At 39.3% G+C, this 12,784-nt stretch overlaps 1 protein-coding gene across 3 annotated transcripts in view; it reads right to left on the bottom strand.

Annotated features, from left to right (window-relative positions):
• The window catches only part of VPS8 (VPS8 subunit of CORVET complex), a 347,729-nt gene that overhangs the window by 201,797 nt on the left and 133,148 nt on the right, over positions 1-12,784 (bottom strand). For all 3 annotated transcript variants that reach the window (XM_075317598.1, XM_075317599.1, XM_075317597.1), the window contains 2 exons: positions 4,611-4,833; positions 1,417-1,506 (listed from right to left, as the gene is read on the bottom strand). In XM_075317598.1, the coding sequence (XP_075173713.1) occupies positions 1,417-1,506; positions 4,611-4,833 (313 nt within the window). The remainder of the gene's footprint in view (positions 1-1,416; positions 1,507-4,610; positions 4,834-12,784) is intronic.

The raw sequence follows: 12,784 nt of genomic DNA on the forward strand, positions 1-12,784 counted from the left end.
ACGAGCAGGCACCGTCGGCGCGGTTCTCATGGGAAATTCCCAGAACCGGCCGAAATTAACAGTAACGCTAAAGCACATACTGTCCCCCTATAAAAATACCCGGGACCCCTGAAAAAACGTCTCAATACTTAGCTTTGAGACGCAGGGCCATGTCCCTGAGTGGGGGTTAACGCTCCTTCCAGCAGGGACCAGACAGGGCTGCGGATGGAGACCGGTCTTCTGCAAGCAGAGAGGACCGTGATGGCTCCCACTTCAAACAGAGCCTCGACAGAGGATGCGAAGGAGCTCGGCATGTGAAGGCTCCAGCCTTATTGAAATCAACCTTAACAGCACCCCGCAGAGTGGAGCGTGAAGGGACATGCCGGGAGTCCAGACTGGACCCGCTTTTCTTCCAAATCTTTAAAAATTAAAATAAAAATGAAAAAAAAATATCAGGAAATGAAAATGTGTGTGATCCTCCTGGAACACAAAGCGTTGAACTGGGTAGATTGTCATCCAGGGGGTGTATATAGCCCGGAGGGAGGAGCTACACGTTTGAGTGTAGTGCTTTGTGTGTCCTCCGGAGGCGCTAGCTATACACCCATGGTCTGGGTCTCCCATAAGGAACGATAAAGAAATTTAGTTTATGTATTGGCCAATGCATGTAAGCCCGGAACCAACAGCAAGGTAATCTCCAAATAGTAGCATTTTGCCCAGACACGGATGTTTTTAACTTAGATAGTGGCATTTAAGTTAGGTTCACAAATTACAGAGATTACCTTGCCGTTGGTTTCCGGGCTTACATGCAATGACCAATACATAAACTAAATGTCTCTCTTTTGCAGTAATGCAGTGCCATATTTTCCCTCATACATTTTTGGCTTTTCAGTGTGCAGCTGTATGCATTTTATAGCTACTATGTTTTTTCAGCTAGCACCTGTTCACATTTGTTGGATGTGCCGGTCAGTTTTTTGGATATTTGTACTAAGACCAAATAATGTTATAAAATTTAAAAAAAAAAATCTTTTACTCACTTGTTAACAGCGCTGGTACACCAGAAAAATTGTTTCGCTGGCTCCTGACCATCTTTATCTTGTCCAGCAGGGATATTGGGCCAAATGTGACCAAAGGAGCCAATACAAGCATTACTGCTGAGGTCAGATGGGCTGCCACAGTTACATGCGCATGTGTGGCAGAATTAATTTCTGATATAGGATTCCCCATCTTTTGTTTATAGGGGATAATCTATTATTTTGATTGCCGAGCACGTGCGACAAGTGATCACAGCAGGAAAAGTGCTTTTAGTACATTTTTATTAACTAATGACAACCCCCTTTAAATAGTTGGATTTCATTCACCTATACATTATTCAGCAATACAGAAAACTTTAGGTTTAATTACTTTGTATTTTAATAACATAACTTATACAATGCATACCTCCATAGGGCTGATAAAATCATTTGTCCCACTGTTGTACACGTAAATCATTGCATCGTAGAGTCTGTGCTCCCAACACATTTGAACAATCTGAAAAAGTACAATTACAAGTGGTGTAAGGTAACATTAAAAAGAAGGACTTAGTTAAAAAGAACAGTGACAGAGAAAATGAAAAAAAAAATTACCTATTACCTCTTAGGCTAAGTTCACATTTCCGTTGTTTTATAAACCTCAAAAGCTTGATCACCACTCAAAAAAGCCTATGTGATCAAAACACTAATGTAGTTCACAGTGAACAGAACAAATCCTATAAAGAACTACAACATTTAATATTAAGATATCTTTATTGAAGAATATATATAAAATGCAAGATAAAAACATGCACAGAAAAATGACGACATGGGAGGAGCAACTTCACATGGGGTGCAATCTCTCAATAACTGGTATCAAAGACCAGGGTCCAGATCAGATGCATTCAATATTTTCAATCTCTATCACAACATTAACATCCAAAATTGGACTCTTAATATCATCCGATGACCACTGTCTAATCAATACACACCACATATGAATTTTATACTTGAGTTGATCCAGAAAATATACACTCTGAAAAGCAGATGGATGGCAGACAGGAGCGGGACAGCATGTCCATTATAATGATAACAGCTGTCACATTGCATGGACTGTAGAAAAGCATGGACATCCAAAGATGTAATAGGGGGTGTCAGGAGTCAATAACACATAAAGGTAAGTAATGCCATGACCAAAAAAGTGGAACATGGGACAATAATAATAAATAAGAATCCTGACACACCGCACCACACTATATAGAGGTCACATGCAAGTATACAAAATCCTCAATGTAGTCACATGCTGCATCTTACCGCAGGACACCCTGACGCATTTCGCCGAAGCTTTATCCAAGGGCGCTTGTATCAAATATGAAGTTAAATGGGTTTTTATACCCTTAGTGGTTTAAACCATCCCATAATCAATCACATACAATTAAATGGTTAGGCCAATACAAACACAGAATGTGCTGCATCTTCAACCGCATTGGTGATTTTAAAAAATGCCAAATTCATTGATATAATTAAATCAAGTACTTACTTAATGAAGTAATATGCCACTGGCGTCTGGAAGTGTGACAGTTTCACACTGCACATGTGCAGAGCAGCTCAAAACGTCCTCCCCAGTATGGTCGCATCAAAGGTTCCACGTGTAGGAAACTAGATAATTGATGCTGCACCATGCAAATCGGCATCCGAAAACCGGAATTGGAACATCACAATCAGGTGCATCACAAATATTCTTCCCCACCAAAGCACAGGAGAAACGTTCCACTACCCGGAAATGCACAAAACGTTTGTCACACATATGGTAGCTAGGTGGAACGCATATGCGTTCCACATATGCGGAAATGAATAGAATCGCAAGGTATATAATAGATACTCATATATGTATATAAATTCTAGGCTTAAAAAACACCAATGCGGTTTTTATCATAGCAAAAAGCTATATATTGCACAAATACCCGTGTATGCACAGAAAAATAAAAACATTTTTCTCTTTGTATAAATATATAATATGGAAAATACTCTAAAATATTGCAAAATATTCATAAGGGGCAAAATAAATACATAAATAGACATATATATATATATATATAAAAGTACTGAAAGTGTAGAAAACAGTGTCAAAATTACAGTGTAAAGACTGCACACATGCATGTAAAAACATGCATGTAAGAAGAATTCACACTGACATAATAATCAGTAATAATTATTGCTAAAAAGTGAAAATAAAAGTGCAAATAGTGCGCAGTGCGAAGGTGACACACGTGAACATACAGTATAATGAATATATCATATTTTATTCAGAAATTTTAAAAATTAATATTCTTTTGAACAAAATCCCCTTGAAAGAAATTTCCTTGTTATCAATGATAAAAAGTGCTGGAAGTGTTAGGAGTTGGTTGAGGATGCCCATCAGATGATCACACAGTTTTGCACAGTAGAAAAAATATCCAATCCAACATCAACACAAAGGGCCTAACCTAGAATATAAAATGTATTTATAAAATTATTTCCGTTGTTTTGCATCAGTCAAATGCGTTGCTTGACGCTTGTGACTGATGCGTTGTACAACATGTGACAAGAATAAGAATTAATTGTAGGATTCCGTTGTAACATGTGAGAGAGAGAGAAAGATCAGCTGATCCCTCTCATTAGCCAGCCGCCGGGTGATCAGCTGATCGCTCACAGAAGGTGGCTGCCGGACGATCAGCTGATCGCTCACAGAAGGTGGCTGCCGGACGATCAGCTGATCACTCACAGAAGGTGGCTGCCGGGCGATCAGCTGATCACTCACAGAAGGTGGCCGCCGGGTGATCAGCTGATCGCTCACAGAAGGCGGCTGCGGGGCGATCAGCTGATCACTCACAGAAGGTGGCCGCCGGGTGATCAGCTGATCGCTCTCATTAGCCAGCCGCCGGGTGATCAGCTGATCACTCACAGAAGGCGGCTGCCGGGCGATCAGCTGATCGCTCGGCCGCCGAGAGAGCATGCGCAGCGAAATCAAAAGGATTCCGCTGCTCAAAAAACGCTACATGCTGCGTTCCTGCTGCCCGACGGTCAGTCGTTCCACGACTGATCAGTCGAGCGGCGCATGCAACGCAGCGTCATCAGTCACAATCCGCCGCTCATACAAGTCTATGGGAACAACGAAATCTGCCAAACGGATTGCGTTGTTTATCAGAGCGGCGGATTGTAACTGATCATTAACAATGGAAATGTGAACCTAGCCTTAGAAAACTTCATGTAAATAAAAAGACAAATACACAAGACTTTTCTAAAATATATATATATTTCGAAAAAAAAATCCTGTAATATAATGATAACACTTCTGCTTCCTATACAAAAGGAGGATGATGTTGGCTAAATTTGGGCTGTCTCCTGTCTCACAATTGTAACAACTGTGTGAGACTGGGAGATAACACTGTGTGAGCAGCAGCAGGTAAACACAGAGCAGATCTGTGCTGCTGAATAAATCATGCTGGATGTGCTCATATAAGAAGAGCTGTAAGATGGACTCATCTGTAATATGAAGTAGCAGAAAAAGGACAGAAACACCAAGTAAGGTAAATGCTATGTTTTTCGCATAACCAATAGTTTCCCTTTAGGTAAAGGTAGTACCTGCTGTATGTCAAGGCTTGTGACATCCATATGTATTATACAGGCCTCTACATTCTCCATTAGGCCTCGATCCTGAAAGTGGAGGAGAAGGTCCTTCATGACTTGAGTGGTAAGACCGGGCAGCTGGTCACGCAGGAGATATGGCTCCAAACACTCCAAGAAGACTCCTTTGGCAACGCAGTTCTCGCTCAGTTTGTCATAGATCTGACTGAAGAGGATATCGCTTTAAAGAGAACACAAAGCAGGAAGTGAAAATTCACAGATATAAAAGGCACAATTAGGGCTTGTTCACACACTGCGATTTTGCCGTGAATTTTTAAGTGTAAAAAAACCTACTGCACACCATAGTACCAGCAAAGTGAATGAGATTCCTGAAACTTCATGCACATGCTGCTTATTTCCCCCTTGCAGATCTGGACCAATGCGGTTTTTCAAATCTGCATCATGTCAATTATATCAGCGTGTTTTTACATTTTCAAATGAATGGGAAAAGAACGCAAGTAATAATGTATTAAACCTTCAAGCAAAATGATGCAAAAACGTGCTTAATTAAAGCAGCAATTTTCATGCCAATACCTTTGTTTTTTGCTGCTGAAAATTTGCAGCAAATATTGAACATGTGACATATTGTTAGGCTATGTTCACACAGGGCATCTTTTGCTGTGTTTTTGGCAGGGTGGATAAAAATCAATGTTTTTTTTTAAAAAAATCGGATTTTTTTTATTTAAATCGGATTTTTTTCAATAAACTGCTTTTTGAGGAAAATATTTTACCATCCAAAGGTTCTTCCATCATGAGATAAAGCTGAGTTGTTTAACTCAGTAGAATAAAGGCTGTATATGTGTAACATTCACAATGCCATGCTCTTCCAGAGGTTTCTGTAGGATTAGTGGGCAGTTTCTCTCCTATATTATCACAGACGCTCGCTTTACTTACGCAGTTCTCAAAACTGAATTTGACTCCGCAGAGGTCCCAGCCTCTTCTTCACGGCAAAAATATTACAACATGAACAGAGTTGAGAAAAAGACCTTAATCCTATTGTTCTACAAACCTATGAATACAGAATCAACCCCTTCAGTGCCAAGTCCAAGAAGTTAGACAATATGTTTCTGATTGTTTGGAGTGGAATAGATCTGCACAACACAAGAAGAATGTGAATCTAAGTGTGAGGAGGAGGAAGGGCAAGCAGACAAGAAAATGAAAGTGAAACTTTGAGCACAATACTGCAGCATAGCCACAGACAGACAAGTCTGGATCTGTTTGTGTGTACGATCTGAGGTTTATTACATTCTTTCCTTATAATGGCAGCAGGCCGTAAAAGAGACCCAGTTTGGGAATATTTTAATGAAGCTCCTTCGCCTATCGGTAAGGCAGGCATGCGTGCAAAATGCAAATGATGCAACAAAGAGATGCAAGGCCTGGTGGCGCGAATGAGGCAACATCATGAGAAGTGCGGTGATGAAGATGACCAAACAAACACTTCTGAACAGGCAGGATCTTCAGGTTGGTAAACATTTTTATTGAATCCTATTTCTAAAGACTGAATTGTCATGTGTGAGAAAAATTATATTTCTTATTATTACTGCATGTTACTGTCATTTGGTACAGTTATGAAGAAAAACAAATATTCCTTTTGGGGCAGGGGCAGTGATGTGTTGTGTACAATAAGCAGAAATTGTATAATAAACAATAAAATAACAGCATTGACTTTTTTTGTTTAGGGGAATTCATGGATTCTGGAAACTATCCACCTCCAAGATCACCATCATCCTGTTCTACAGTTTCAGAGTTATCCATCCAGGATAGTGCTTCATTAGCAGCAGCATCATCATCAGACACCCACAGCCACATATCACCATCACCCAAAAGGAAGAAAAAACCTTTACCTCCTGGAACCACCATAGATAGGTTTGTGATAAGAACTAGCAGATTAGAAAAAAAGAGTTGATTGATGAAAAAATTGCCCAGTTTATTTATGCAACGAACTCTTCTTTCCGTCTGACTGAGAACCCACATTTCATTAATATGGTTCAGTCACTGAGACCAGGATACAGTCCACCCAGCAGAGCTGATGTTGCAGGGAAACTGCTGGATCAAGTGTATGACAGGGAAATGAAGCAATGTGCAACAGCTCTGGAGGGTAAAATTGTTAACCTAAGTATTGATGGGTGGAGTAATGTCCACAATGATCCTATTGTATGTGCTTGTATAACAACAGAAGAAGGTAAAGTCTTCCTTGCACAAACAACTAATACGTCAGGAAATGCACACACAGCAGAATACTTACAAGAAGTGGCAGTAAAAGCTATAACGACATGTGAACAAAAATTCAAATGTCTAGTACGCAGTTTGGTCACTGACAATGCTGCAAACGTATCCAAGATGAGAAGATATTTAGAAGAGCAGGGAGGGAATACAAAGCTGCTAATAACATATGGTTGCAGTGCTCATTTGCTGCACCTCTTAGCCAAAGACTTCAGTGTTCCAGAAATAAAGGCTAATGTTGTTGAAATTGCTAAATACTTCCGTAATAATCATTTTGCTGCAGCAGCTCTGAAAAGGATGGGTGGAACCAAGCTAACGCTCCCACAAGATGTTAGATGGAACTCTGTGGTGGACTGTTTTGAGCAGTATATCAAAAACTGGCCTATTCTGATGACACTTTGTGAAGAAAATCGAGATAAAATAGATGGCACTGTCACGGCCAAAATCCTCAACATTGGGCTTAAGAGAAATGTTGAACATATGCTGAGCTTCCTGAAACCCATCTCTCAAGCTTTAAACAAAATACAGAAAAATAGCTGTTTTATTGCGGATGCTGTTGAAATTTGGAAGGAACCGAGTGAACACTTAAAAACAGAACTACACATGGACAGAATTAAATTACAAGCAGTAAACAAACGAATGGGACAAGCACTGACTCCAGCTCATTTTTTGGCAAATATTGTCAATATCCAATATCAGGGTCAAAACCTAAGTGCTGAGGAAGAGGAGTTAGCTATGACATGGGTATCCAGCAATCATCCATCTTTAATGCCAACTATAATAAACTTCAGAGCTAACCATTCAAGAAATATATGTTTGCTGAAGATATTTTAAGGAAGGTCACACCAGTAAACTGGTGGAAGTCACTTAAGAGCTTGGATTTAGAGACTGTTCAAGTAATGATTTCACTTTTAACAGCAGTAGCTTCTTCTGCAGGCGTTGAAAGAATATTCTCTTCCTTTGGACTCATTCATTCTAAATTGAGAAATCGGTTGGGACCCAATAAAGCAGGAAAGCTTGTTTTTCTTTTCCAGATTATGAATAGGAACAAAGAAGAAGATGATGATGATGATGATGATGATGATGAAGATGACGACAAGTGAGCTACAGCGGACAGCAGGGACAGTAGTATTTAAGTTTTTCATGTGTCGGCTGGGCTGACAGTCTAAGTTTCTTAAAATATATATATATTTTGTTTAGCCAAATTAGTTAACAAACATGGATGTTTGTTTAAGCAAATAACTTAGGCTGTAATGTTGTTATTGTTTCAGTTGAATAAATCTATTTAAATTGTTATTAAGGTCAGGATTATTTTTCTCCTTCCTAAGTACAACAGAACAGTGGTGTCCAAATATGAATGATTAACCCTTTAAACTGGGGAGAAAAAAGTAATATAAAAAGTGATTCTAAAAATCTTCATCTACTTGCATGTTAAAGTAGCAAGAACTAGTTTAGGTAGAAACTTTGATTTAAATCACTGATTTAAATCAAGCCTTACTGACTAGCGATTTAAATCGTGATTTACATCAGTTAGATTGAAATCAAATTCACCCTGGTTTTTGGTGCATTTTTGAGGTCACAAAGATGCACCTAAATGCAGCATTTCCTTCCCCCAGCAAAGTCTATGAGATTCATATTTTGCTGTCCACACTGGTCATCTTTTTTTTTGGCTGCATCTTGGCTGCCTTTTTCAAGATGCTGCATGTCAATACTTTTTGCGTTTTTGATCCCTTCCAGTCAATAGATTTGACTTACAAAACACAATGGACAAAACGCGGTAAAAACGCATGTGTTTTTGCCGTGGGTGCATTTTCAGAAAATGAGATGCACTCTGAAGATGCACTGAAAACACACATAACAAAAGATGTCCTGTGTGAACATAGCCTTATGCTGAGGTTACAGATTTTCTGCAGCATTTCTACACTTAGTATATAAATTAGATTACTCCACTTTTTCATTGTGTTTTTTACTGCGATGTTTGTTTGTTTGTTATGTTTTAACTAAACTGCTCTGCTTTAGAAACTCCCTGTAATATCAAACTTTATTGAAAAAAGTAATGCATTGATTATGTGCTATTAATGTTTCCGCTGCGGAAATGCAATTAAAACATATGTGCATTTTTAGGCCTTGTTCACACACTGCGTTTTTACCTGAGGTTTTTTTTGCGTTTTTGCTGCAGAAATTTCTTGAGAAAATGGTTGTAACCTTTCTGCAGACATTCCCCAGCAAAACCTATGGGAAAAAAAAATAGCTGTGCGCACACTGTTTTTTTTCTCAAGAACATTCTTTCTGCAGAATTTCTTGAGAAAAAGAATGTGCATGTCACTTCTTTTCTGCAGGTACCTGTGTTTTTTGCCATAGATAATGGTAAAAAAACGCAGGGACCAACCTGCGGAAAAAAAGCACCAAAACCGCATCAAAAACACGGTAAAAACGCATGCGGTTTTCGGTGCGTTATTTGACCGTTGGTGCGCTAATCTTTCAAACTTTCAAGAAAAATCCTTTTTCTAGTGTGAACAGAGCCTAAACTTGCAGATCTTCCTCACCTCATTCCAGTCTATGTGGAAAATTTGAAGATAAAACACAAGTTTACCGCAAGACAAATTGACATGTTGCGGATTCAGAAACGCGCGATAGGTCAGATTACATAGCATAAAAAGAAAAAAATAGCACATTAAGCATGACATTTCTAGGAATCCCAATCATATTGTTGGAAATGTAAGACGCTGTGCTGTTTTTGTGCAGCGAAATACACAACACCAAAAGTGCAATAAATACTCTTAGGGTATGTGCGCACGTTGCTTTTTACCTGCTTTTTACCTGCTTTTTTGCTGCTTTTTCTTCTGCGCTGTTTAATGCCAAAATGGATGTGTTCTTCTATTCAAGCAAAGTCTATGGGAATTTGGGTTTCTTGTTCACACTATGTTGTTCAAAATGCTGCCTTTTTGAGGCAGAACTTTGGTCAAAAACTCAGCTTTTCAAAGAAGCAACATGTCAATTGTTTTTGCCATTTGGGTTTTGCACTGCAAAGCTGAGTTTTTGACCAAAGTTCTGCCTCAAAAACGCAGCATTTTGAACAACATAGTGTGAACAAGAAACCCAAATTCCCATAGACTTTGCTTGAATAGAAGAACACATCCATTTTGGCATTAAACAGCGCAGAAGAAAAAGCAGCAAAAAAGCAGGTAAAAAGCAGGTAAAAAGCAACGTGCGCACATACCCTTATACAGATAGTCCTCGACTTACGACGTTGATCCGTTCTTATGCGGCATCGTAAACCGAATTTCAACGTAAGTTGGACCATACATTCATACAGTACTGTACCATAATAACAGTACAGTACTGCAAATACTTAGCCTATCCCTACACCTATTCTAACCTATTTTCTTTGATGCACTGGTATCAGATGAGTCTGGCTTACGTTTGGGAGCCATAATGAAGGGTGTTATGGCGTGCAGAAGACTCGTTTTCCTCTGTACAGCACTGGACTCTATTCTTCCGCTGCTGCACGTAGAGCATCGTATAAAGCGTCGTAACCACAAAACGACATAACTCGAGACAGTCATAACCCGAGGACTACCTGTACTTTAATTTGATTGTAACAGTCGCAGAGTCACAGGCAACTTTTTCCCTAAATAGAATGATTGTACCCCCATTGCCATCTTGATTACGCCACAATTTACTGTGCCATGTAGCCCAGGAATTATTGGTAATTTTGTATATTGGGAATACTCCATCAGAAGGGCTGCCACCTCTGGAATAGATGAACAGAGGAGAAGTGGAATTTTTCTTTTGAATGAAACCAAGAAACCAAGCCGTGCTGCAGATCCCTAAACCAAGGGAGATACTGAGAAGCAGGGACGTAACTACAAGAGGTGTAGGGGACACAATCGCACCAAGGCCCTGAAGCTTAGGGCCTAAAAAGTCCCTTTGGACTAGACTTGCAATGATTGGGGGCCCCATTGGATATTTTGCATTGGGGCTCATGTGCTTCAAGTTACACCACTTCTGAAAAGGAGTAGCAGAGGTAACCAAGCATTTCAGTCCATTTATTCTTAAAAATGATGGCATCTAGAGGCCTCCAATACCCATAGGATAAAAGTCAGGCAAACCCACTAATTTTCTTATACTGTACTTGCAGTACAAATACAACAACAACAGTGAGTACTACTTTTATTCATTTTTATCTGTGTAGAATCCAATTGAAGTCTATGGAGAATGGACAAAATGCAGATTCATACAAGAAAAAAATAATCTATGACTAGAGATGAGCGGACAGTGGAAGTTCAGGTTCGGGGGGTTCAACCAGACTTTAGAGTTCAGTTGTGGACCTGGACTTGACCTGAACCCAAATGGAAGTCAATGATTGGGCAGTTCAACTCTCTGTCCACACACAGGCAACCATAAAGAGCATTTTGGGGGAGAAAGGGGTTTGGAGTTTTTTTTGGACACACTACATCCAAAAACATTGTTTTCACCCCCACTGAGAGCCATTCCTAATGCTCATTTGAGTGGCTAGTGTGAGAGAATACAAGCCATTTTGCATTGTATAGAAACAATCTTGTCTTATAACTGAATGATGTCATAGTGTTCAGATAACACTGATGGGCGGGGACGTTGCACATTTCTATACACACCCCTGCAGCTCTTATTGGTGCATGGTAATTTCTTTGTTTGAGGTACTATATAAACTGGTCAAATGATGTAATAAACCAGAAACTTGCAGTACACCATGCTAGGCTGTGCTGTATTGATTTCTCCAAGCGCTTGTAAAAGAAATCTTATTAATTTGGAGTTCCACGGGCATAGAAGCAGAGTATTTCGCTCACACTAGCATACGAACAGCATCAGAACACCAAAGTCTAACACTGATATTTTTTTTTTTTTTTTTTTTTAAAGTCCATGATTGTTACAAACAACAAACATTTTACTTCAGGCTCGTTTACCTAAAATTACGACAAAAAAAAGTATTCAAAAATCACATTATTGTCATGAACAGGCCTCCATTGAGAAACAGCTAAAGTTGAATGCATGAATACACAGCTTATATTCTGTAATTAGCAAAGACCGGAATTGCATAAAGTAACTCTAGGCACGGTTCAGACTGTCTGCAGTTTTAAACATCTGCACAAGTGAAGTTTCATAATCAGTCATTATAAAGTGTGCACCCTTTATAGGCAGAAATATACTTGGCCTTTGGAATAATCACAGGCCACGTTAACGGTGCTCGTGGTAAGAGCAGTGCTGTAAACCACTTGTATGCCATCTCATCCAGATGCTCCAATTTCATCTGCTTCACCATCTGCCACTTCAAAGGGTCCCTGATTCATCTGATGCTGGAAATATTATGACCTTCCTGATTCTGATATCATAGATGGCTGATGAGCCAGTGTTGTGAAGCTGCGCAATTCAAGAGCCACTTATAAGACTCCTGATTATTCCCAATCAATGCAAATCAATGTGTCAATGACAGGTTCACATACTTTCACTTTCTAACAAGTCCCTTAGTAAGTTTAAATACCCTTTTGTCAGGTGACCAGATATTATTTTAATGTCCATTTTTATTCCAATTCTTTAAAATAAATTTAATTTCCTTATGTTCTTATTTCCATATTACAATCTTGTTTAAAAAAAAAAATTAGTAATCTTGCAATTTTTGCACTGACCACTGGGGTTTTTTAGACTCATACTTCTTGTCCTTTCAGGAAGAGTTTTCAGCAGGCTCCTTATCATCAGAGGCAGGATCAAAACAAGTAATGCCTCTATACACAGGATCCACCAATCACAATAGGTGATGTCATAGGTGACCTTGCGCCTCCTGTCTTTGCACCTTTGCACATACTCACTACGTCATTCATTACAAAAAATGGGGTTGTGGCTATATACGTATTTTGACTCCTAAAAGAGCA

This window comes from Anomaloglossus baeobatrachus, chromosome 7 (assembly GCF_048569485.1).
Source record: "Anomaloglossus baeobatrachus isolate aAnoBae1 chromosome 7, aAnoBae1.hap1, whole genome shotgun sequence".
NCBI classification, from domain to species: domain Eukaryota; kingdom Metazoa; phylum Chordata; class Amphibia; order Anura; family Aromobatidae; genus Anomaloglossus; species Anomaloglossus baeobatrachus.